General features: G+C 36.8%; 1 protein-coding gene across 4 annotated transcripts; it reads right to left on the bottom strand.

Annotated features, from left to right (window-relative positions):
- Nucleotides 1-940: 940 nt before the first annotated feature.
- On the bottom strand, nt 941-26,484 carry Psma8 (proteasome 20S subunit alpha 8). 4 transcript variants are annotated; one of them, XM_048363078.1, is made up of 7 exons: nt 26,383-26,484; nt 17,190-17,316; nt 14,456-14,598; nt 10,247-10,369; nt 3,715-3,834; nt 3,446-3,508; nt 941-1,138 (listed from the first exon to the last, which is right to left on the bottom strand). In XM_048363078.1, exons 1-7 carry the CDS (start codon nt 26,482-26,484, stop codon nt 1,046-1,048), a joined length of 771 nt encoding a protein of 256 aa, XP_048219035.1. In that variant the 3' UTR covers nt 941-1,045. The 4 variants fall into 4 exon arrangements, with proteins under 4 accessions (XP_048219035.1, XP_048219036.1, XP_048219037.1 ...); XM_048363079.1 differs by having other exon boundaries at nt 14,456-14,580; XM_048363080.1 differs by having other exon boundaries at nt 14,456-14,580; nt 17,304-17,316.
- Nucleotides 26,485-26,703: the final 219 nt, after the last annotated feature.

The following is a 26,703-nucleotide window of genomic DNA, read 5'->3' as shown; positions in this document are numbered from 1 at the left end:
TAAAACTCCATTGTGTATACATACTACATTTTTTATCCATTCATCCATTCATGGAAACCTATGTTGGTTACAGATTTTTCTATTATACATCAATAAAAATAGATTTCAAGTTTCTCTGTAATAAACTGGCTTTGGTTATTTTAAGTGTACACCCAGAACTAGGACAGAATTCTGTTTTCAACTTATTTGAGGAATCTGCATACTAACTCCATGTATCTGAACTAACTTTCCCACCACAGGTTCTTTTTTATTCTACCAACATTTATTGATTGTTTTACTGTTAAGATATTTTGGGGGGACAAAATGAAATCTTATATGGGTTTGAGTTGGATTTCTCTGATAACTAATGACATTCAACATTTCTTCATGTATTTATTGGTTATTTCTACATCTTCATTTGAAAAGTATCTATTCACTGTCATTGCCTGTTTACTGATCACTAGCTCTACTGTTGTTTAATTTTTGATCTGTGTATATATTCTAGATGTGAGTCTTCAGCTGGATGACTATTTGGGAAATATTTTAACCCATTCTCTTCACTCTCATATTTCTTTTGTTGATAACTGCTATTAATTCCTGAACTACTAGAGTTCTATTCAGAAAGTCAGACTCTTATGTCTAGATCTTGAAGGGTGGACTGGTCCTCACAGTTCTTACAGAGGATAACAAAATTTTGAACAATTTACCAATACATGAATGTTTTTTATCATTCATGAATATAACTCATATTGTTTATTTTGGGATAGCTAGTTGCTTAATAGATAAGTGAAAAATCAAACTTCATAACATGACTTTTTAAAATTAGATTTTTTTACTTCTTAAAGTTTTATGTGAAGAAAACAAAACACTTTCAAAGACAATCTTTACATAAACCTATGCTTGACTATGTAATAGACCAAAGATGGCCACAAACCTGGCATTCTTAAAGCTTCTTTTAAGATCTAAACATAATGCTTATTATAAATTATTTCCTCTAAAATTTTGCTAAGTAATTCTAAGCAAGTAGAACAAAACATTAGAAGCTTTTAGTACTCGTCCGAAGATTTTAAATGTTCTTCTTTGTTTTTCTCTTCTCTGCTTCTTCCTTTTCCTTTTCTATTTCAGTTACTTGTAATTCAATTTCTTTGGCACTAAACATCTGAAAAGAGGAAAAATTTAAAAGCAAATTTTAGTTACATTGTCATGTAAATATTTTCTGCCTATAATTTTGCATTTTATCACTTCAAATACACAATAAAATGCTTCATAAAACTCAAAAGCAATATACTTGTGATAATTATGGATAAGATTAGATTTCTGATATCTCTTCTATTATTGCATTTTGAAAGAAATTGAACCAAAATGTATGTTGAATTATATATCATATATGCTTGTAACTCTGAAAATATTTCAATAGGAAATTTATTTCTATTTGTAAGTAAAGACTCATTATTGAACTCTCTTTGGCTCACCCTATTATGTGGTTCTCTAACAAGGTTGACCTGTCTATCTATCTGTTCACACAATTGTCAAAAGAGATACATAAAAATGATTTATACTGTGTTTTATGTCTCTTCCACTAGGCTGAAAGCAAGAAGTTTCTATCTTCTAAAATTGTGAAATGTTTTTAAAGTTTCTATTGCTTGTCTTACACATAGATCCAAGCTTATACAAAAGTTGCTATAAGATATTTAAATGGAGTTGAGAAATTTATATAGGGAGGCCTGAATTTAGTTTCCTTATTAATGAAAAAGATATCTTGGTAACTAATAAGGAAATAACCAACTTTGTTAGAAGGCAATTTTTCAAAGAGATTTTAGTAATTAGCCCATCATGATATATTTTTTAAAATATTTTTTGTTAGTCTTGGGACTTGAACTCAGGGCCTGAGCACTGTACTGGCTTCTTTTTGTTCAAGGCTAGCACTCTACCACTTGAGCCACAGTGTCACTTTGGGATTTTTCTATATATATGGTACTGAGGAATTGAACCCAGGGCATCATGTATATGAGGCAAGCAATCTACCATTAAGCCATATTCCCAGCCCAATAGTGTAGTTTTTTTGTTTGTTTTTGTTGGTCAGGGGGCTTGAACTCTGGGCCTGGGCATTGTCCTCGAGCTCTCCATCACCATATTTTACATAAAAGGGAACTGAGAACCATAAAGTTATATGACTAAAAACTGAAAAGGAATAAATAATTAGGTCTCTGTCTCCAGTTACAAGTCCAGAATTCTTTGTATTGCACTACTGTGTTTCAGAGAACCTGTCTTTGTCAATAATAAACATAAAAGCTGTTACCTCATTGTATTATGAAGGGAAGTTAACATGAAACATGGGAGATCTATGTGCTCTGAAAATAAGGTTGAATAACATATAAATCTTGCTTGCTCTTAAACATTACATAGACAAATAATTAGGTCGTTATGTTAAAACTCTGAATAAAGTGGTATGACATTACTTGGGCAAGAGTCCCAAGAAGCCTTAGAATTTAAAATTAGATCTGAAGCATGTGTATTTTTTGTATTTGAGACAGGGTCCTGAATACAGGCCAGACTGGTTTCAGACTCCAGCTTTGGCTTCCTGATTGCTGGGATGATAGGCCTGAGCCCTCATATCCAGCCACCAGTGCATGAACAGGTTGAAATTAAGGAGGTAGCCAGCTCCATCCTGGTAACAGCCCTCCACCTTGTGCAGTATGCACATATATATACGTATATATATACGTATACACACACACACACACACACACACACATATATATATATATATATCAGATGACACTGAAAAGCTTATAATGAAATATACTATTTCCCTGGTCCATTCACTGGGAGAATACTTTCAAGTGAAAAGTAGAGAAAAGAGATGAAAGCCAACAGACACAGGCGGGGAATAGTAGAGCATTGTCTAATGTGTGCAAAGCTCTGAGTTTATTCCCTAGGATGAGGATGGGGTGATGGGGTTTGGGGAGGAGAAAACAGCAGATAATAAGAAAGTGGAGAGGTTCTTTGACATAAACAAAGGCAACGTCATGTAGAAGCCTAGAAGGCCAATAATTGTATAAAAATGGCAGCTTATTGACACTGGTGAGAAGATCTTGATTTGGGGATATAAAAAACAGGAAAAGTACCTGCTCTCTGGATGGAACTAGCAATTCCACAGGGAATATGCCACTCAGACCTCACAGAGGACTGAATTGGTAGATGTCCCTATTTATAGGAACTAAACTGGTAGGCCTATACAGAGATCTTGGACTCTCTAACCAAATCTTCACAAAGAGATTGAGACTGTACCTACTTCCAAAAACCACATATAAATTAGTGACTATTAGCCTACCAAAACAAAGTGGAAGTCATGGGTGCAAATGGATGTCTCATGCTTATAATGAAGATTCACAGGTATCAACAATACTTCAACTTTTGTGAAAATATATTATTGATTTTTTTTCCTCCTTGGTTAATGACTTACCTTCAATGGTTGATTTCTTCTTATTATAGCCAGTTCAATATTTTTTCCACCAGACTGGACAACCTAATGAAGAAAAAGTACATACCAGAACTATTTTAACTGGTTTGAGATGTAGCTATGTGATAGAATGTATATCCAGCATGCATGAGTCCCTGGATTTGATCCCTAGCACCATAAAACACAGACACATACACATCAGCACATTTTGTGTTTAGTAAAATGTATTAGAAAAAAATGTGATTTTCTGAGTGCTTTATTAAATCACTTACTTCTAGCAAAGCTCTTATTGCTAGCTTGATAGCTTCATTGTCATTTGCTATGGCATCTTCTGTATAATTCTTTTCTAGAAATTCTCTAACAGTTTTAGCACTTCGACCTATTGCATTTGCCTTGAAAAAGAAAAAAAAGTAATTATTAGTATCATTTCAAAATGAACAAACGTATGACTTCTAAGTAATCTTAGGATTTTGGAGTTTACTCCAATATTCCTTAGTAGAAATACAAAGCTCTATGCTGAGCCTTTTGAGGAGCCTTCATACTGCTTTCCAGAGTGGTTGTACAAGTTTACACTCTCACAGTGTAATAGGGTTCCCTTTTGGCCACATCCCCACCAGCATCTGTTATTATTAATTTTCTTGATAATGGCCATTCTTACTGGGCTGAGGTGGAATCTCAATGTTGTCTTGATTTGCATTTCTCTTATGGCCAGTGATGTTGAGCACTTCTTCATGTGTCTCTTGACCATTCTCATTTCCTCTTCAGAGAAGTCTCTTTTTAGGTCTTTAGCCCAATTATTAATGGGCCAGTTCTTTCTTTGAGGATTTGTTTGGGGGAACTTAATTTTTTGAGTTCTAAGTATATTTTATACATGAGGCCCTTGTCTGTTATATGGCCAGTGAAGATCTTCTCCCAGTCTGTAGGCTTTCTGTTTATCTTGCAATCTATGCCCTTGCTGTGCAGAAGGTCTGCAGTTTCATGCAATCCCATTTGTCCAACCTTTCTTTAATTTGTTGTGTTTCTGGGCGTTTATTAAGAAAGTTTCAACCTGTGCCAAGAAGCCCTAGTGTTTCTCTTATTCGTTCCTGCAATGTTTTCAGAGCATTTGCTTTTACCTTGAGGTCTTTGATCCATTTGGAATTGATTATGGTGCAGGGTGATATACAAGGAACTAGCTTTAGTTTGTTACAGGTGTTTAACCAATTTTGCCAGCACCATTTGTTGAAGAGGCTGTTTTTCTTCCATCCTTTTTTTTTTTTTTTAGCTCCCTTATCAAAGATTAGGTGGCCGTAGGTCTGTGGGTTCATTTCTGTGTCTTCAGTTCTGTGCCATTGGTCCTCAGGCCTGTTCTTGTGCCAATACCATGCTGTTTTTATTAATATAACTTTGTAATACAGTTTGAAGTTTGGTATTGATATTCCTCCAGCACTGTTCTTCCTGCTAAGGATTGTTTTTGCCATTTGGGGTCTTTTATTGACAAACCATTATCTCTTGCAGTCATTTTGCAGTCTTCTTGGGAGCCAGAACAGAATGGACATGAGACAGGCCCATCTACAGGTGGACTCTTAAAACAAGGCCCCATCTGACCAATCCTGAGACAGCGGACTGTTAAATCACCTCTCTGATAATACCTCTAGCTACTGGAACATCAGAATACATCTATGGCTGGGACTGTTTATGCATACTTTATCATCCCCTAACTTTAATTATTTCTGTATTTTTTTTGCAAAAGGAAACAAGTTTATTTTTTGCAATTATTTCTGTAAATTACAAAGACAAAATACTGAACTACAGCATATAACTTTTCAATATTTAACCAGAGTACTTAACCAGGAATAAATATGCATCCTGAAACTAGATAAAGGGCTACAAACACTTTGCCAGGCATCCTACAAAATGTCTCAAGTTTTATACACTGCAGCATTTAAACCTATGGTTAGTATCTGTAATTCTGAAGCTTGCTGAAGATTTATTAAGGTGCTGTCTTCCCATAGCATGAAGACTATAAAGGGATGCTCTTTCTTCCCAAAGCATCCCATCAGGAGTTACAAATGTCAGTTTACCCATTATAGGTGATACTAAGTTGGAAAGCAATAGTAGTATCCACCAAAGCTCTTCCACCAAAAAGGTTTGTTTTCCTTTCTGTGGCTAATAATATGTAGGATCATGTAAATACCTTCTTTCTTGATAGCTTTTACTTGATGAATGAAAGATTCTCCGTCTTTTCTCCCTTAAATTCTTTCCAGTCAGACTTTCATTATATCATTCTACCCAACCTGCTCTTGACAAGGTCACCACTGACTTGAGTTCTATCTACTCCAGTCATTTCATTGTTCTCTTCTTATGTAACTCATCACATTATTATTCCTTTTTCAAATCCTTTCTTCATGCAGGATCTAAGATTCTGCTCTCTGGGTTCTCCTAACTTTCACAGACAATGCTGGGTCCTTTAAACATTTCCTTGGTCCAATGCTTCTGATTAAAATCAGGTTTTACCTGATATTGGCTGTAGCACCAGTGATTAATTTCTTCTGAGATCACAGATGTGGAGATCAAAGAATACATGAGTCTTATTAGTACTCCAAAGATCTACTTGTAAGATTTCTGCATCCTGACCCCGTTTGGTTCAGACAATTTAGAGAAGGTTCTAGTTCCCAAGTTTGTGTATGGGGGCAGGGCATATTTCTATTAGAGGGCATGATAATTTGACTTAATTAGAATGGCTACTTATCTAGTCTGGACTCCGCATGCCACTGAATCAATAAAGATAAGGATAGTGTGATTTGTTCTGATTATCAGTGGAAATAAAGTAGCTATGAGACAATGGGATCAGGAAAGAGGTACTAGAACTCTAAGGATTTTCTGGGGATCTCTGTTAGCACTCCTATGTATGGTGAAAAATGAATGGAGAGCATTACTATCAATGGTGCAGATTTTCAGAAGTAAGAGTTGTGTAGTTCAAGCATGTGTAAGGCCTTAAATTTGATCCCTAAAAGTTTTTTCATGTTAAGGACGATTTTTTAAAAAAGTGTTATTGTAAAAGTGATGTATAGAGGGGGTTACATAAACCAGGTAATGAGTACATTTCTTTTTGTCATGTGTTAAGTAACAAACCCTAACAAACTAAATTGTTGCTATCAGCGATTTCTGTTTTCATTTCTATAACATATCATGTGGTCACACTTCAAATTTCTACTAACAATTACACATTTTCTCTTCTGGTATCTTGTTAAACTGCACCTCTACACTGCAATATGTTGTCACACTGGTGCTATAACTATATCCCCAGTGTCCACTGAACCAGAATACTGAATCAGAACATCTGGTACAGTAAGTCAGGGTAAGAAACAAAATAAATGAAACACAGAAAGAAACAAACCATGAAGAACTGAGTCTCATAGTTAATATGTTAATACTAAAAAAAGAAATCAGAAGTAAAATCAAATCAGATTTCATTCTATTTTATCTATTTTCTATTCTATCACTTTTCCTACTGAAGGTAGCATGATGTAATAGAAAAAATTAAGCTTTTATTCTTGATATCTCCCAGTAATTGCCATTAACTAAGAATGTGAACCGAACATAAAAATCATTTCAGCCTCAAATCTGTTATAAGTATGTAAATTGAAAGATTTTTATATTTTTTTTACAGATTATTTAAGTTCTACTGTACTTCCTTCATCTAAAACATCATAGGAGCATACAATATGTAAGGCATACAAAATGACCACAGGAGATGGGGATATGGCCTAGTGGCAAGAGTGCTCACCTCGTACACATGAAGCCCTGGGTTTGATTCCCCAGCACCACATATACAGAAAATGGCCAGAAGTGGCGCTGTGGCTCAAGTGGCAGAATGCTAGCCTTGAGCAAAAAGAAGCCAGGGACAATGCTCAGACCCTGAGACCAAGCCCCAGGACTGGCCAAAAAAAATAAAAAAACAAAATGACCACAGTATGGATGGTATACCTGTGTGTGTATACACACAGGCTGTTCACACTCTCACCACTCCACATGTGGCTTAAAGTTACCATTGCACAGCCATGGAGCAGATGGAAGTCATGATCAACCACATTTCCAACAGTTTAAATATCTACAAGATTCTTAAGTGACTGTGACAACATAAAAGATAGTTCTCTGGATGTCTATAAAAAGATATCAGATTACAATCTGAAAAATTATGTTAACTAGGAAATTGTATTATGTCGTGTTATGATACTGAAATGAAGAGTGATAGTGTAATAACAAATGCAGACAGAAGATGGCAGGCTTCAAAATATTTCAAGCTTGCTTTCATTAAGTTATTGATTTGGGAGGTACAAGAAATCTTGTACGTGTAGAAGATTTCTTATTGGCAGGAAATATATTTGCATCAGATAAATCTATACTTTTTGATTACTAATTAGATGACCTAGGTAGATATAAAATGTACAACTGACATTTGTTGCAAGATTATAATCTACTGTTTTAATGGTCTGTTTAACTGTTATAAAACTGTATCAGAGCCAGGTACTCTAGCCTGTAATCATAGATACTCAGGAAGTTGAGATTTGAGGATCCAGGTTTGAAACCAGCCTTGGCAGGAAAGTCTGTGAGACTCTCATTTCCACTGAACTACCAAAAGAGTTGAAAGAGAAGTTGTGGCTTAAGTGGTAGAGAGCCAGCCTGAGTACAGAGGCTCAGGGACAGTGTCCAGGCTCTTGAGTTTAAGCTACAGGACCAATACCAAAAAGAAAAAAGTCCTCAAGCCTAAAACCTAAATCAGTTATAAAACCGATACTACTATAAAACAATATATTACAATAGTCAGTTTAAACCAAAATTCTTTACATAACAATGGCAATATTTTCCTATTACTTTATCTGAATTTTAGTCATAGTAAAATAAATTGGGCACTGATTTAAATTAGCTCCAAATAGTTGTACAAAGGGGTTTCAATTCAGCATTTCCTTTTAAGTGTACAATGCATCTTGAACAGTGTCATCCATTCTATCATTCTTCCCCCAACCCATGTATCCCAACCCTACCAGTCTCAAGTTTCCTAGTTCCAGTTTCACATATGTACATTGGGTATGACTATATTTGTCACCATTCCTTTCTCTATTTGTCTGCCCTCTTAATTTCACCCCCTCAGACAAGACATGTTTCAGCGTCCTGGAATTCATTGACCTGTTAATTGTTCAAAGTTATTATGCTATGTAAACCCATCCCTTCATATACCATACTTTAGTCATTTTGATTATGTATTATACATATGGCCCTGTATGTGCTTTCATATGTTTATATTTCAGATTTAAATTTCATAAAATATAACTGTATAAAGCCTGTGTACTTAAAATTTTTAATGAAGTCAAAATCCCCTATAGGAAATCCTGTAACAGTTTTATTCTTTCCTAAAAGAACATATGAAAACTCACTTCTGGAAACTGCTACTAGTTTCTCTTGTCCCTAGACTTTTGTATTGGATTTGAGTGTATCTTTAAATAACATTAGTAAGTGGATACTAACACAAAAATAACAGCTCATCTGGAAAATGAACTTCTCTAGGATCCAAGAATCTTATGGAGATCATGGCAATATGCTAACAGCTAAATATGTAACAGAGTTTTGGGGCTCTGACTCTACTAGAATAGAGGGTATATTAAATATTTCAGGGTGGGTTTAAATGGTCATCAATTTGTGTGTGTGTGTGTGTGTGTGTGTGTGTGTGTGTGTGTGTGGTCACTAGGGCTTGCACTTAGGGTCTGAGCTTTGTCCCTTAGTTTTTTCACTCAAGGCTGGTGCTCTAATACTTGAACCACAGCTCCACTTCGTGTGTGTGTGTGTGTGTGTGTGTGTGTGTGTGTGTGTGTGTGAGAGAGAGAGTCTGTCTGTCTGTCTGTGATGTATGGCTAACTGGAGATAGAAAGCTGGGTGAAGGTGGCTTACAACTGTAGACTTGGCTAGTCAGCAGGAAGAGATCTGAGGATCACTGTTTCAAGCCAGCCCAGGCAGGAAAGTCTGTGAAACTCTTTTTTTTTTCCAGTCCTGGGCCTTGAACTCAGGGCTTGAGCACTGTCCCTGGCTTCCTTTTGCTCAAGGCTAGCACTCTGCCACTTGAGCCACAGCGCCACTTCTGGCCGTTTTCAATATATGTGATGCTGAGGAATCGAACCAAGGGCTTCATGTATTCAAGGCAAGCTCTCTTGCCACTAGGCCATATTCCCAGTCCCTCTGTGAAACTCTTATCTTCAATGAACTCTACCCTCAGAAAAAAAAGGCCCAAAGTACAGCTCTGGCTTAAGTGGTAGAGTGCCAGCCTTGAGCAAAAGAAGCTCATTGACAGTGTATAGGCACTAAGTTCAAACTCCAGGACCAGGACAAAATAAATAAATAAATACAAAGTCTCATGGACTTTCCTTCCCAGGCTGGCCTTGAATCTTGATCCTCAGATCTCAGCCTCCTAGTATCCAGGAGGCATGTGACTTTGATGCCTGGACAAATTCTTAATTAGAAGCAAATACTATTTTACATAAAGCAAGCATCTTAAAACACAATTCTAACATATTAACATGGAAAAATAAACTGATGAGGAACTATATAGTATTTCTCTTACTTGGGCACTTATAAACACATTTGTCATATCTTTTTAAAAGGAAGGAAAAGAATTTGATTAATAGGTTTTTCATTATTCATAATCATTTTTTGGCTAAGTGATTATACCGATTAAATTTGTGTACATCATTTTGGAATATTCCCTGGAAACAATATTTATAATGCATTTATTTATTCAAGTTCTGAAAAAATAACAAATTCATTACTTACTTTCCAAGCATGGTAGGTACCAGAGGGATCTGTCTGATACAATCTTGGGATGCCATCATCATCAAAACCTACAATCAAGGCAGAAATACCAAAAGGTCTTCTTCCATTGCTCTGGGTATATTTCTGAAAAATAAAATTTATTTCTAGGATAACACTATTACTTATCCAATAAAACTTGTATAACAAATAAAGCATTGCTGACAGAAATTATCTATATACTTTTTTCCCTTTTTTTTTTTTTTTTGCTGTACCAGGGATTAAATTCAAAACCATGATTTTACTAGACAAGTGCTCTACTCCTAAAACTGTGCCTTTAATCTTTTTGTTTTTAAAGTTTCTTTCTCAGATAGTGCCTCCCTACTAACTTCACCTAGACAACCCACCTGTCTCTGCCTGCAGAGTTTGATTCTTATTCTCTCTCCTCTCTCTCTTCTCTCCTCTCTCTCTGCCATGAGGCTTGAACTCTGGGCCTGGGTGCTGTCCCTGAGCTCTTCAACTCAAGGCTAGCACTGTACCACTTGAGCCACAGCACACCTTCCAGTTTTCTGGTGGTTAACTGGACATAAGAGTTTCACAGACTTTGCTGTCAGGACTGGTTTTGAACTGCAATCCTCAGATCAAAGCCTGCTGAGTAGCTAGGATTACAGACATGAGCCACCAGCACCCAGTGTCTTATTGTATAATATACAATTTTAGAATTCTTTCTGAATTCTTTTTTTTTTTTTTTTTTTGCGTATTCTGAGGCTTGAACTCGGGAACTGAGCACTGTCCCTGGCTTCTTTTTGCTCAAGGCTAGCACTCTACCACTTGAGCCACAGGTCCACTTCTGGCCTTTTCTGTTTATGTGGTGCTGAGGAATTGAACCCAGGGCTTCATGCATGCTAGGCAAGTATTCTACTGCTAAGCCACATTCCCAGCCCTCTGAACTAATTTCAACTCATAACAAAACTTAAAAGAAATTAATGTACATAGTTAGGAAAATAAAATCACAAGTTTGCTTCCACATGGCCTTAAGATGTGTTTTGTTGCTTTGTGTACATTTTGGCAGCATAGCTACTACACTGAAGTCTCTTTAATAGAGTAGAAGATTGGGGGTTTATGCCATATCATCTTGGCTCTCAGTAAAGCTTATTTCAATAAGCTGTGCTCTGGAAGCACATCCTTGTTCTACCTTGAGGGACACTAATTGTTACTATTATTATCAAGTATTCTTACTTGATACTATTATTATGAAATGTTTTGTTCACTCTATGCTAGGTTATCTCTACTTAAAAAGCCGAATGAAACATTTCTTTCAGTCACATGTAAAAGGACCTTTTGTTTCTCCTGAAGAATAATTATTCTTTCTTCTCAAAGACAATGCAGTGCTGGAAACCAATTACATTTCTTATTGTATTAGTGACAGGGGACTTTTTGGACTTGTGCTCGCTTCAAAGAATAGAATTCCCACTGAGAATAGTGCTCCTAAAGTCATACAGAGGCACCTGGCAGAAAGCTGAGGACTAAATATGTAGGCCACTTTATATAGGTAACAGTTTGTGGTTGTATGTTAATGCTGTATACAACTCTGTGACTTCAATTAACATTACAGTAGTTTTTCTCTAGGCCTTATCTAAATATTGGACCTTGCTTTTCAATTTTGCTATATTATTTGTATTGTTACAGGCCATTTCAAAATTTGAATGCAGACAATTGAGATACAAATATAAATAGCCTTATTAAAAATAAGGGCTATGCTGAATGTTGGTGGCTCCCACCTATAATCCTAGCTACTCAAGGAGACTGAGAACTAAGGATCAAGGTTTGAAGCCAGCCACAGCTAGAAAGTCCATCAGAGTCTTATTTCCAATTAACTAGCAAAAAGCTGGAAGTCGAGCTGTAGCTCATGAGACAGAGTGCTAGCCCTGAGCAAAAACAACTAAGGGGCAGTGCCCAGTCCCTGAAATTCAGTCCTCAGAATTGGTATTGAACAAAAAATGGTATTAATCTTAATTTCTCTGTACTTCCCAATATTTCCATTTCATACCTAGGTATGATGCCTTGCAAGGATATCTTAAGGAAATACCTTCCCTATTTACTTATTAATCTTTTTCCAATGAAAAATTAATATATGCATAGGGGTAAAATGAGGTACAAAAGGCACACATGAGATATCTATTTTCTGTCCCAGATCTCCCAAGTCTCTCCATGGGCAATCTCACTATGACAGACTTATAACTATGTTTCAATAATGTTCTGTGCTCAGCCTTAGTAATTCTAGAAGAAATTCTTGTATGCTTTTCGGTGGATACCTTTGTAGCAACCTGCAAAATCAAAGCAAATAAAATAGGAAGGTCATATGAAAATATGAGTTTCTTTCACAGCTTAAACAACATTAAAAAATACTAAAGGGGGAAATTTTGTCATAAGTCCATCATTTAAAACTTCAGAATATACAAGAGAATTTGTAAAATATTTCTACATAGATAATAGACAAATTATAATAGGTTTGCCAGAAAATCTGCTAGAAATATATTCAATTATGCATTATGCAACCCAAAATAGGTATTGTCCATAATATTCATATTATGTATAAGAAAAATTGAAAAAGCCAGCTTTCCTAAAGACAGTAAGAATTACAAAAGCCAGAATCAAATTCCAAAATTATAGCTCTTAAAGAAACACCACTTCTGGTTTTCTGGTGGTTAACTGAAGATAAGAATCTCTTGGACTTTCCTGCCTGGAGTTAGTACTCAATGAATCAGTTTATAAGTACAATGCATCTTGATCAATGTCACTTATTTCATCATTCTCCCCCATCATCCCTCCCAACCCAACTCCTCCTCCTTTCAATTCTCTTATTTATTAGGACGTGCAGTAAATGTTACAACTGTATTCTTCCTCCTTCCTCTCTTGATTAAAAAAGCATGTTTTTGTTTCTTCCCTCAAGCCTAGCATTCTACCACTCCAGTCATAGCTCCACTTTTTTTTTTTTTAATGGAGCTAAGAATCTCATGGACTTTCCTGTCTAGGTTGGCTTTGAAACAGTAGTCTCAGATCTCAGCCTCCTGAGTAGCTAGAATTACAGGTGTGAGTCACTAGCCTTGGGAAAGGCACAGTCTCAATGACTGAATTGCCACTTCTAAGAGAGTTTACACTAACCAGGTGCGATGACTAATATCTGTAATCCCAGGTACTTGGAAGGTGAGTCACAGTTCAAGGCTCACCTGGGAAAAAAGCGTATGAGAGCCCTTTCTAAATGAGGAGCTGGTTATGATGACATGGGACTGTCATTCCAGCTATAGGAAAGGCTGAAATTAGGAGAATTTTGAAGTTCCAAGACAGCCTGGGCAAAGAAGTTTGCAAGACAGGTTTTTCAGTTGGAAGAAGGAGGATATGGTGGTATGAATGAGCTTGTCATCCCACTTACTGTGGGAAATGTAAAACAGGAATATCACAGTCCATGCCTGTGGAAAAAGTGAGAACCTATTTCAAGATAATCAATTCAAAAAAGAGCTAGAGACATGGTAAGAACACTTGTCCAGAAAGTGTGAGAGCACAAGTATCACAGAAAAAAATTCAAATGGCAAACAGACATGTGAAAAAAATTCATCTTTACTAATCTTAAAACACAAATTAAAACAACTACTACAGTAATGATGTAACATTTATTTGTGAAATAAAGAAAAAGGAGAAATTCAAAGTTGATGATGTCTCAGGTACAGCTAGTTCAACAATAAAATTGGCTCAGTCAATTGTAATACAGTTAATAAGAAAATACCTACAAGGATGATGTTTATAATATACAAAATATACATAAAACAAGTGGAAATAATGCATCATAATTTTACTTAACATATCATAATTGTACTTAAACATCAACATTTATCTATGCACAGATTTAGAAGGAATTATACCTAAGCCAGATCAGGTATGTTTTGGTTTTTATGTAAGATTTAAAGAATAGTTATTACTTCATCTGTAAAAATGCAGAACTCTCCTTAAAAGATTATACTTACTGCTTTTGTAAAATTTCATTTAATTCATAGAATTGAAACTGATTAAGATTTTCTGTGATAAAACTAATCCATTTTACCTGAGTGTTTGAAATAATTGTGAGAATAGTCATTTAATAGGTTTATTTGAGTTCATTCTTATAGTATTTCTATGACAGGACCTACAAGACAGAAAAGAAAACAAACGGAGACATTTATGGGAATGTAAGCTTACCTGCTTTAAAGTTGCTATGAAGCGAGTTATATATTCTACAGTGACTGGGTCTTCAACTGTAAGCTTATGGCTCTGGCACTCCACTCGTGCTCTGTTTATTACTACTCTTGCATCAGCAGTCAGTCCTGTAAAAATAATTAAAAATTGACGAAATGTATCTTTTTTGTATTATCATATTTTCTGGTGTCAAAAGATTTTAACTGCATCAAACCTTTCTTAGCACATCCATTTTTTTTCTTCAATGTCATTTATGAAGGGATTATGATAGAAAAAACTACCAGTTACATGTTGATTTCCTTTTGGAGATTTAGACATTCTTGTATAGTTTTTTAAGCAACTAGTTATTGAGAATGATAGTCAAAATGCTAATAGTGAGCTAGATTTTTTTTTTACATGAAAATGTTCTTTGGGTTGGGGATTTAGGTCACTGGGACAGCACTTGCCTCTTAAGTGCAAGGCCCTGAGTTCAATCCTCAGCTCTACAGAAAGAAAGAAGGAAAGAAAAAAAGGAAGGAAGGGGGCTGGGAATATGGCCTAGTGGCAAGAGTGCTTGCCTCTTTTACATGAAGCCCTGGGTTTGATTGCCCAGTACCACATATATAGAAAAGGCCAGAGATGGCGCTGTGGCTCAAGTGGCAGAGTGCTAGCCTTGAGCAAAAAGAAGCCAGGGACAGTGCTCAGGCCCTGAGTCCAAGGCGCAAGACTGGCAAAAAAAAAAAGGGGGAGGGAGGAAGGAAAGAAGGAAATGTTACTTTAGTTTCAAACAGGTATCTATTGAATTCAAAGTGTGTTTAATGCAATGATGGTGGTTATTTCTTAGGTTATTCCATCAAGACTAAGGTTTAAAAAGTAAGAATTTTTAAGAAGAAAAACCATTTGACCTTGCTTTTACAACATTCAATCATCTTCTGAATTAATCTTTTTTAAAATTTACTTTATTGGGCTGGGAATATGGCCTAGTGGCAAGAGTGCTTGCCTCGTGTACATGAGGCCCTGGGTTCGATTCCTCAGTACCACATATACAGAAAATGGCCAGAAGTGGCGCTATGGCTCAAGTGGCAGAGTGCTAGCCTTGAGCAAAAAGAAGCCAGGGACAGTGCTCAGGCCCTGAGTTCACGGCCCAGGACTGGCCAAAAAAAAAAAAAAAATTTACTTTATTGTTATTATAGAGGGAATACAATTACATGAATCAGGTAATGAGTTTATTTCCTTTCATACAGTGTTTTCTGTTCTCTTGGTCTCTCCTGGTCCCTCCCTCCTGTCTCCACCATGAATTGTATAGTTTGCTCCATCAGTGTCCAGTGAGCTGTACTGCTGCACTTTTTCACCCCTGATCCCTCGCATTCTGTACCCTCCACTCAACCCTTCCAACGATGTACACTTGAATACCTAGGTAAAAAAGACAGAATCACCAAAACTAAAAAGAAGAAAGAGAGAAAAGAAAAGAACAAGAGGGAGGTCTCTTGTTTCCATATTCTTAACATTAAAAAAAGAAATAGCATGTATTCTATCAGAAGAGTAATAGCTAGGCTTGGTGGGTCATACTTACATGCTAGCTACTCAGAAAGCTGAGATTGAGGACATCATTTGAACTTGTATTTCTATATACCTGAAATAATCTTTAATCTTTGGAGTTAATATTAGTCAACAGTGAAGCTGTCTGAATATATCACTGTTTTTAATTACCTTAACACTCATAGGTAAGGTGTGAATTTTAACCAAAACAGTCAAATAAAGAAGAACCAATTTTCTTCTCTTTAAGAGGTTAATTCAGAGAAGGAAATGGCGAGATTGATTTAATCTACCCTGTGGATTAAAAGTGCATGCAATTCGAAATATGATCAGATAGGATATTTCAAAATTTTCTCTTTACAATGTGAATATGATCCACAAGTGGATAAGGATAGAGACTAATATAGTTAGAGGAATAGTATTATAACTGATTCTAGTGACAAAATATTTTGCCAAACTGCATGAGTAACATAGTCTGTATGTCTTTTTAGAGAAGTGAGGCAAGCTGGAGGAGTAGAAGCTCTCTCTATTTGATTCTGTGAATGAGAAGAGTCAAGGTAAAAAGGAGAGGCTATAATCAGAGCACAGGAAGAGAAGACAAATATTGAGACCCATGGTGGGAGGGGAGCAGGAAACAGGACAGCTGAAGAGTGTGGAGAAACAGAAAGCCAGTGAGAAGCTAGAAAGTCTGTTGCTCGTGATCCAGTTTTCTGTACAGGAGGGGAGGCTGAACCTCCCCCACTAGATAAGCTAGGTAGCCTTGGTGACAGAACAGTAGACATAGGTTCAGGACAAGCCGACACTTCTCCCAAGCTCTAAACTCACTGCAGAGGCTTGGTGAAAAAATGACTTTTACATCACAGGCTAGCACCGGAGAAGGAACACATTTTTCATTTCTCATGTCATGGAGTGGTATACATGTGATATACAAATTGAGATGAGGCTTACTGTTTAAGACTGAGCTACTCTGGGGGATTTAAAAACAAGGAAAAATCATGGCTCTGAGAATGTTATCAAAGTTCATTATCAGGTATTTATTCCAGCTAACAACAGAGTTATAATTTCCTTTTAAAAATCGGATGTATTGTCTGTTGTTAGTAAGAGCTGGGTATATAACTACATATGTTGTACAAACATGTCAAAAATTTTAATTAATATCAGGAGCCATGTGTTCCATACCACAGTAAAATACTGTGCATTGTTAATGTAGGTCCATAAGTACCTGCAAAAGCCATGCAAACATGGTCATCAAGAGCACAAATTTTCCTCACAGTTCTTTCATCTTGAAGCTTGGCAACAGATTTTTTTTCTACTCCAAGGACAACTATATTGGTGCCTCGAATTCCAACCTGTCAAGTCAAACAGAAAATAATGAATTTTAAATGTAAAACTAACAAAGTTATTCTAGCATGCGACTTAAAGTAAAGGGTGTGTTGTTAAACCTTTCATAAAAATAAAAATATATAGGCTTCTGGGTTAATAATGGTGTAAGTTCAGGCTTTCTGGAAGCCCATTCCCCAAACTCAAAACAAAGACCAAAAAGGTAGAAAATGCGAAGAAAACTCAACCAACAAAGAAAAGAAAAGTGTTCTGGTTTCATAAAATATCTCAAAGGCACTATCTAAACATAGTACAATTTTTACCAAAGTGAAAGAAGATGTTGGTCATCCATACAAAGTGCTAATAGAGTGACTGGTAATGGCAGTGATAAAAAAAATAATGTAAGGGGATTGAAGTATAGATGGTTGGTACAACATATGCCTATCTGTGTAACACTATGTTCAATCTCTAGTACTACTATATAAAAGAAGAAACTAAGACCAAGTTGGCTTTGATCTTAAATGTTTAGGACTGAAATTCTGTAAAAAATAAATTTCTGTTACTTTATAAACAATTTAGTCTATGACATTTAGTTGCAGAAACTAGAATGAACAGAGAGGCCAAAAGCTGCCAAGAAAAAGATGAGAGCTTTATATGCTGGAGACTTAGTATTCAGTCTAACAGTGTGAGGCCTTTAAGGGGTAAACTTAGTGACAGGACCACAAGTGACTGAGGGTTGCCCTCAGAAGGAACACGGCTGTTATGAGAACCTTGAGATAATTCTCCTGAGAGATTTGATTGTCTTTTTTTGGGGGTCGTGGGGCTTGAACTCAGGGCCTAGACACTGTCCTTGAGCTTTTGTGCTTAAGGCTAACACTGTACCACTTGAGCCACTGCTCCAGTTCTGGCTTTTTGGAGACTTTCCTGCCCAAGCTGGCTTCAAACCTTGATCCTCAGTTCTCAGTCTTCTGAGTAGGCGGGATTATTGGTGTGAGCCACTAGCTTCAGAGAGTTTTATCAGAAAAACAAGTCTGTCTCCTCCCCTTTCTCTGGCTTCTTGTCCGGCCATGTGAGCTCTCTCTCTTACACATGGTCCTGCTATCAGGATACCATCACCTATACTCCTTTGACAAGAGCCAAACTGATGCCCTTGAATATCCAGTATAAAGTTTCTTTTCTTTATTAAAGTACCTAGCCTCATGCACTTACAGCAATTGAAAACAGGTAAAGTGTTCAATCAAATATTAAGTATAAAACGAAATTTAACTTAAACAGAAAAATAAGGAATAAGCAGAAATGAATGGTTATGGAGAATAATAATTCTAAATGGTTTTTAAATTATTAACATAAATTTACTGCATAAAAGATTTTCAAGTTGGGAGCTGGTAGATCATGCCTATAATCCTAGCTACTCAGGAGGCTGAGTTCTGAGGCTTGCAATTCAAAGCCAGCCTGGGCATAAAAGTTCCTGAGAATCTTACAACTAGTTAACCATCCAAAGATGCAGTAGAGCTGTGGCTCAAATGATAGAGCACTAGCCTTGAGCAAAAGAGCTAGGGAGAGTGCCCAGGCCCTGAGTTCAAGCCCCATGACTGACCAAGAAAAAGAAAGAAAAAAAGAAAGAGAAAAAAGAGTAAGGAGTTGCTTTTAAGCAAATAATTAAAAGTAATTTCTAGGGCTGGGAATATAGCCTAGTGGCAAGAGCGCTTGCCTCGTATACATGAAGCCCTGGGTTCGACTCCCCAGCACCACATATACAGAAAACGGCCAGAAGTGGCGCTGTGACTCAAGTGGCAGAGTGCTAGCCTTGAGCAAAAAGAAGCCAGGGACAGTGCTCAGGCCCTGAGTCCAAGGCCCAGGACTGGCAAAAAAAAAAAAAAAAAAAAAAAAAGTAATTTCTAGTAAAAGCTAATCTACGCAATCCAATAGAGTAAAATGTATAAATAGAGATGCGTAAAAAGAAGAAAAATAACATAAAGCAGTAACCCCAAATTAAAAATAATAAATTTTATAACTTCTCTGAAAAGGGCAAAATAGAAAAAATTTTAAAACTTCCCATACTGATGCAAGAAAATATTTTTAAAGTCCACAGCAATAACAACAACAAAACACTCAAGACTTATTAACAAACATGAGATAATCATAGAAAAAAAACGACTACAGCTCAAAAACATGTGTTAGGTCTTAGAGTATTTATGAATTAATGTTTTATGCATTCCTATATATTTAAATTACTATCTGCACAATTAAAACTACAAGTCATGACAGAAATTAGGTCCCCACGGATTCCAGTCTTTAAGCTAGATGCCTGGTTGCCATCTATGTTAATGAGCCTTTCATTACAATTAACAAAATAGGAAGACAACTTACTCATGAAGGGAAAAGGTTCACTTTGACTCATGGTTTTGGAGGTTCCACTCCAGTACAAGATCAGGAAAATGCAGACGACCTCTGATTAGGGTGCCAAATAGCAATGGTGAGAACTACATGTAGAACAGACTGCTCATTTGATAAACATGGAGAGCAAAGAGGAGAAGGAAGAATGGGGTCCCGCAATCTCTTTCAAGTGCACACCTCCAATCACCTCCAATCCACAATGCCTTATCTCTTAAAGTTCCACAGCCTCCCAACTGTACCACATTGGGGACCAAGCTTTAACTTCTGGGTCTTTGAAAGACATTCAAGATTCATTCTTTACTGAACTTTCTCCCATCTCATCATGCATTTCCAATCATGTTTCCATCTGATCTGCAAAAATGATCTGCTTGTATCACCAAGAAGGGTAAGTATAACAAACCACCATTTTCCCCCCTGGCCTATATACTACTGCAGTGGTTAATTAGGTTACCTTGTTTCTACTCTCATTTCCTACCTCTCTTGGATACCTGCAGACTCCAATGCACCTCCATGTACTCGCCAGACTCCAATGCACCTCCATGTACTCGCCACAAAACAACCAGGGCAGTAGATTATAGTCTTGTTAGTATCCTTTCACACCTGCCAATGCACTTAGCTGTGAACGCTTCTTCATAGTTCCTCATACTCTTCCTTATTCACCAAGCACCGGCTACACCACCTGATTGTAAGGCTTAATCTAACACAATTTTGTTATTGTCTGCCAAGACTTCACGTGAGACAATCTTCTCCCTACAACTCCTCTTTTATTAATTTCAGTTACCCCTTAACCTCAAAGAAGTCCTTCTCTATTTTCCTTTCAGCAAACTTTTCTGTTTTCTTGTGACCAACAAGTTTATATTTATTGGCTTGTTATAATTCTCTAAATGTTAATCCTATAAAGGCAAGGAAGCCCATCAGGCAAATCTAGAAAGTGAGAAACTCTATAGGAGAATTAACTTAGTCTCTTTAGGAAGCGAAAGGCGATTAAAAACAGGAAAATATGTTGTACAATAATAAAACACAGACACAATATAGCTAAAAAATCCTCATCAAAATTATAGTCTTCTGCCCTGTAAAGTCTATGGGAGGATTATTAAAATGTAAGCTGTATCAATATAGACCTACCCTATGACCCAGCCATACCACTCCTAGGCATCTATCCTAAACAGCAAACCCCAAGATATCAAAAAGACATTTGTACTTCCATGTTTATCGCGGCACAATTCACAACAGCCAAAATATGGAAACAACCCAGATGCGCCTCCACAGACGAATGGATCCAAAAAAATATGGTACTTATACATAATGGAATACTACATAGCGATTAGGAATGGTGAAATATTGTTATTCGCAGGGAAATGGTCAGAACTCGAACAAATAATGTTGAGTGAGACAAGCCTCGAACACAGAAAACAAAGGGGCATGATCTCCCTGATATATGACTGTTAAGAAAGGGAGACGGAGAGACAGTAGAGACCAAGTCTGTGAGACCAAAAACTGCTTGTAAAATAGTATTTCCCACAGGATTGGGGCAGCGACCCAACAGTATGTAACTAAAACCAAACAATTACTCAACATATAAAGGTCAAAAATTGACCTCTCAGGGGAATACAATAGCTCAAAAGCTAGGTATGTACGTTCATATAAGGCTACTGTCGACATATGGTCTAATATCGACATTACATTTAAAGCCCTAGGCGAACTTTCTTGGGCGTGGCCACGCGGCTACTGTATATGTTCTTGATACATTGTATATTGTATATATGTCTACCTGACCTAGAGAAGAGATAGAAAAACAGGATGTAGGATATCACAAGAAATGTACACACTGCCCTACTATGTAACTGTACCCTTTTTGCACAACACCTTGTCAAAAAATTTGTGTTCAATTAATAAACAAATAAATTTTTTTAAAAAGTAAGCTGTAGGCTGGGAATGTGGCTTAGTGGTAGAGTGCTTGCCTTGCATGCATGAAGCCCTGGGTTTGTTTCCTCAGTACCACATAAACATCAAAAGCCAAAAGTGGCACTGTGGCTCAAGTAGTGAAGCGTTAGCCTTGAGCAAAAGACACTCAGGGGGCTGGGGATATGGCCTAGTGGCAAGAGTACTTGCCTCGTATGCATGAGGTTCTGGGTTCAATTCCCCAGCACCACATATACAGAAAACGGCCAGAGGTGGCGCTGTGGCTCAAGTGGCAGAGTGTTAAGCACCTTGAGCAAAAAGAAGCCAGGGACAGTGCTCAGGCCCTGAGTCCAAGCCCCAGGACTGGCCAAAAAAAAAAAAAAAAAAAAAGGAAATTCACGGACAAGGCCCAGGCCCTGAGTTCAAGCCCTATGAAAGGCAAAGAAAAGAAAAGCTGCAATGCTTACAAGCCATGTATCTGAAAAAGGGCTAGTTATCTAGAATCTATAAAGAATGGTCAAATCTCAACAGTAAAAATAAATAAGTAAATAATAAATCATTAGAGCTGGGCACCCATGTCTCACTCCTATAATCCTAGCTACTCAGAAGGCTGAAATCTGAGAATCTCAGTTCAAAGCAGGAAAGTCCATGAACTGTTATTTCCAATAAACTATTATAAACTGATCTGGAAGTGGAACTGTGGCTCAATGGTAGAATATTAGCCTTAAGCAAAAAGAAGCACAGGGACAGCATCCAAGCCCAGATGTCAAGCCCTAGAACTGGCATAAATAAATAAATACATAAATAAAGATAATAGGCAAAGGAAATTAAGATATACTTCATTACAGAAGATATACAAATGCCAATTAAACACATACAAATATATCCATCCATCATTAGCCAATAATGTCCAGTTCAATTAAAACTATACTGAGATTTCCTTACACATTTACTGAAAAGTAGTAAAACTGCTAAATGTGGAGGAGGCAGAGAAACTGGATCATTCATCCCTTCAAAATGGAGACTGTTTTCTTTTTCAAAAAATTGTATTGTCAAGGTGATATTCAGAGGGGTTACAGTTACATATGTAAGGTAGTGGGTACATTTCTTGTCCAATGATGTTACACCCTCCCTTGTTTTGCACACACTTTCCCTCCCCCCGGTCCCCCTAAGTTATAAAGTTAATTTCCAACATATTGTCTTGTGAGTATTGCTGTTGCATTGGTTTGCCCTTTGGTCCTTTGTCTCACCATTTTGTTGTTCTCCTTCCCTTCCCTAATTTAGATAAACATATATTGTTTTCTACTCTGGGAAACCATCTGGCAGTTTCAAGAAAAATTTATACCCACCTTTTACTAAAAAAAACACCTGCAGAATTATGCTCATAACAATTCTATTCATAATAGCTCTAGAATGGAAACAACATACATGTGCTTAAATATTACCATATCACGATTACAAGGCAATGAAACATTGATGTGTGAAAAAACATGGACAGATCTAAAGGGATAAAGAAAATTCTAAATTGTTCCATACTGCATGATGCCATTCATTTAACATTTCTGTTCTGGAGGGCCAGATGGGTGATGCCAGGGATTGGAGACATGAATTGGAATGTGTGGTGAATAGGGCAACATGAGGGAAAACCAAAGAGCTGTAACTGTTCACACTGTTCACACAAATTGTACAGTTAATAAAATTTTATAGAATTTAATATATAAATTAGTACAGGTCAAATTGAGGAAATCTGAATAAAATATGTGGCGTATTGATGTCAATATCCTGGTTGTGATACTGAATTATAGTTTTGTAAAATGTTACCACTGGTAGAAAATGGGAAATATATAGGGATTACTATGAATTATTGGTTACAACTGTATGTGATGTTCTATTTACATCAATAAAGATTTTAACTAAAAATATCCCAAAGCTGGGGATGTACTTCACTAATAGACTCTTTCCCTAACATGTTCAAAACCATTGTTGAGATGTCCAGTCCCTCTTCACCCCCAACAAAATATTTCACCAGAAAGCTGGGAGGGGGGATGAGTTGGAATAAGATAAAACAAACTAGTAACATATTGATGACCGTTTTTAGCTTTACTCCTATTTTTATTTCAGCATCCCAAATAGCTTGTAATTCATAGAATATAGTTATCTTTTATACTTGTCTTCCTTCATCCTTTGTCTAAGATACACTTAACATCCTCCATGTGCTCCCCTCCCTTTTTTTTTTTAAGCTGGTGTCATTGGGGATTGAATTCAGGGGACTGAACTCATAGCCCCATGCTTGTGCTTGGTAGAGTCAGAAAAAGGATCCGTGATGACAAGTGGTTCAGACATTGTGACAGAGAAAAAAAAAATGTGTTCTTAAAAAATAAGCAAGGGCTGGGGTATGATTTAGTGGCAGAGTGTAGCCCTAGCACGAACCAGACCCTGGGTTCAATTCCCAACACCACAGAAACACACCACCAATCAGCAAACCAACATGAAAGGATAAGTTTGTCCCCTCCATGGACAGTTAAAGTGGATGAGGATTCTGGAAGATTTGGACAAGAAGATATGGGAATGAAGATTTGATAAAGTAGGAAATATGGTGCCATTAAGTTTGAGGTCAGGAAAAGCACAGAGTGAGGAATGATAATAAATCTTATCTTTTTCATGAGAATATGGAGATTCATGTTTTCTCCTAACATGCAAGGTATTACTTTCCCCAAATGTTATTCAAATACATTTTGCATTTATAGAGAGACAGAACCTAAAGCAAAAAGAAAACAGCCAACAGGCACCACTTTGCACTGCCAGAAAAGTCAAAGAAGTAGAATCTAGGTACACATAATCATGGCCCACATAGATTTTTTTTATATTACAGTAAAAATAAAAGTAAATAATATCATATATACATACTGGTTAAAACTGGTTTAATTCTAACTCATCATATTAACTGCTGTGTATAGATATAGTATTTTATAACCTATTTTAACAAACAAGTGCAGCATAAACTTTACCATACTTAAAAGGTCATAGCACCCTCAAGGAAACACAATGAATAACTTGTAAGACAATGCAAATTGTAATTTCAGAATCTTGAAAGTCTCATTCTTCCAATGTATCTTTATAAATGCCCACTATAGGTATTTTTATATCCTTACCCTTTTACAGCTCATTACAAAGGAACTATCAATCAGTTCTATAACATTCTTAAAACATTTTAAATGAGCCAATGTGGTTTCTTATTACACTCAAGTCTTCTCCCATTACTCCCTTTATTTTAGGCTCTAAAACTTAGACATTATTTTCTAACCATATGCTACATGCCATTTGGGGGATTATATAACTTTTTTGTTTTTATCAAAATGGTACCCTTTTGGTTTAGGCTACATCAGACTTTTCCTAAATTTACATTTCTAAAAAAATTACTTATAAAATAAGAGCTAAACTAGTGGGCCTAATTAAATAGAAAAAAATACTTTAAAAATAGTTTTTGTTTGTAGTTAACTTTTAGGCACTTTATTTTTGCTAAGTTTATAAAAGTTAATCATTTAATCAGCTTATAATTAGAGTGAATTATTTCCTTCCATTATGAAGTTGATATGTAAAGACACTTGTAGATATAGAAATGCTCTTGGTATTTTCATAGCTACTGTCTAAATTTCCAAAATGTAAAACAAACACATTCATGAAATTGGAGGGGTTTTTTGGGGGGGGTTGTTGTGATTTTAAATCAGATCCTTCTGAGTTTTTATGCTAGGTCTTGGAAGTTTATGGGTAAAAGATCTTTAAGCCATGAGGGTCCTTTAAAATTTTTGTAAATCATTAAAATTATTCAAAGTACTTGGAATTTGGCAGCAACATTAAAAGTGTACTATCATAGTTACCATGAGTGCCTACATTTTTCAGTAATATGGATACATAAGTATAAAGAACAATCTCTCAAGAAACTTCCAGAATTATTTAAGAATAAAAGGGAAGCAGTGAAAGAGTTCTGAGCTTCTAAAAGACTTCCAAATACTGAGGTGGGAATGATTAGTAAACTACTTTTAGCACATATATTTGAATTAGTCTATTTAGCTATTTCCTTATGTAAAAAGACTTAATACTATATTAATTTAGTCCATATTTGTGGAGCAGGTTTGGATAATTTTTATTTCTTTTTTTTTTGGCCAGTCCTGGGCCTTGGACTCAGGGCCTGAGCACTGTCCCTGGCTTCTTCCCGCTCAAGGCTAGCACTCTGCCACTTGAGCCACAGCGCCGCTTCTGGCCGTTTTCTGTATATGTGGTGCTGGGGAATCGAACCTAGGGCCTCGTGTATCCGAGGCAGGCACTCTTGCCACTAGGCTATATCCCCAGCCCCTAATTTTTATTTCTCATCATTCATAATTGTTATTAAACAATGGCTTCCAACATAGAAGCATGACTTTTATATGTATAGTTCTGTGAATTTTTGAGGAAGTAGGACATGAGTATTGATGTAAGGTCTGCTGGGAATGTCTTCTTTATTTTCGGACACAAGATTCATATATCTTCTAGAATCAAGGTTTCCTCCATTCTGCTCTTTAACTTTGTTTTGTGCAACTATACCAGTGAAGTGTACTAAATTTTATCCAAATCTCAGAAGCAAAATTTCCCTCAATAAAAAGAATGGATAGTTTTCACAAGGGAAGGGGGGGATTGGGGAGGATCTTCTCCAGTCTTGGCGCCTTGATTCCTGAGCGGTGGGCTGAGGCTGGAGAGGAGGCCGGCCAAGGCGGTGGGGGATGGACCATGGGGGAAGGGGGGGGGCGGGCGTGTCTCACCGCAGTGGAGCCTTTCTTCACCGCTTCCTGAGCGTATTCCACTTGGAAGAGGTGTCCATCTGGAGAGAAGACAGTGATTGCCCTGTCGTAGCGAGAGGCCATCACACTGGACTATGAAGATGCCCGCCCAACCTCAAAGCAACTCAAGCTAGTGGACTGTGCATGCGCCACCACGTGCTAACTCCCGGAAGTTGTCGGGAAGCTCTCGTGCATACCGGAAGTCCTCCATTCCGGAAGTCGTCCCATCCTTCTGCCCATTCAACGTTAGCAATGCCTGTGAGTTTTTTATGTGGAGAAACTCCACTACTCTTCCTGCCCTGT

The sequence above is a fragment of the Perognathus longimembris genome, chromosome 15 (assembly GCF_023159225.1).
Source record: "Perognathus longimembris pacificus isolate PPM17 chromosome 15, ASM2315922v1, whole genome shotgun sequence".
NCBI classification, from domain to species: Eukaryota; Metazoa; Chordata; class Mammalia; order Rodentia; family Heteromyidae; genus Perognathus; species Perognathus longimembris.
Note: the sequence above shows the minus strand (reverse complement) of the source record. Positions and strands in the feature narration are given on the sequence as shown.

Coding starts and splice junctions, on each gene's coding strand:
- Psma8 (XM_048363078.1), bottom strand. CDS start 26,484: ATGGCCTCTCGCTACGACAGGGCAATCACTGTCTTCTCTCCAGATGGA. Junction 14,599..17,189: donor TGTTTGCATGGCTTTTGCAG/GTACTTATGGAC, acceptor CATTTCGTCAAT/TTTTAATTATTTTTACAGGA. Junction 3,835..10,246: donor GTACCTACCATGCTTGGAAA/GTAAGTAATGAA, acceptor TTCTTTTTCAAG/GCAAATGCAATAGGTCGAAG.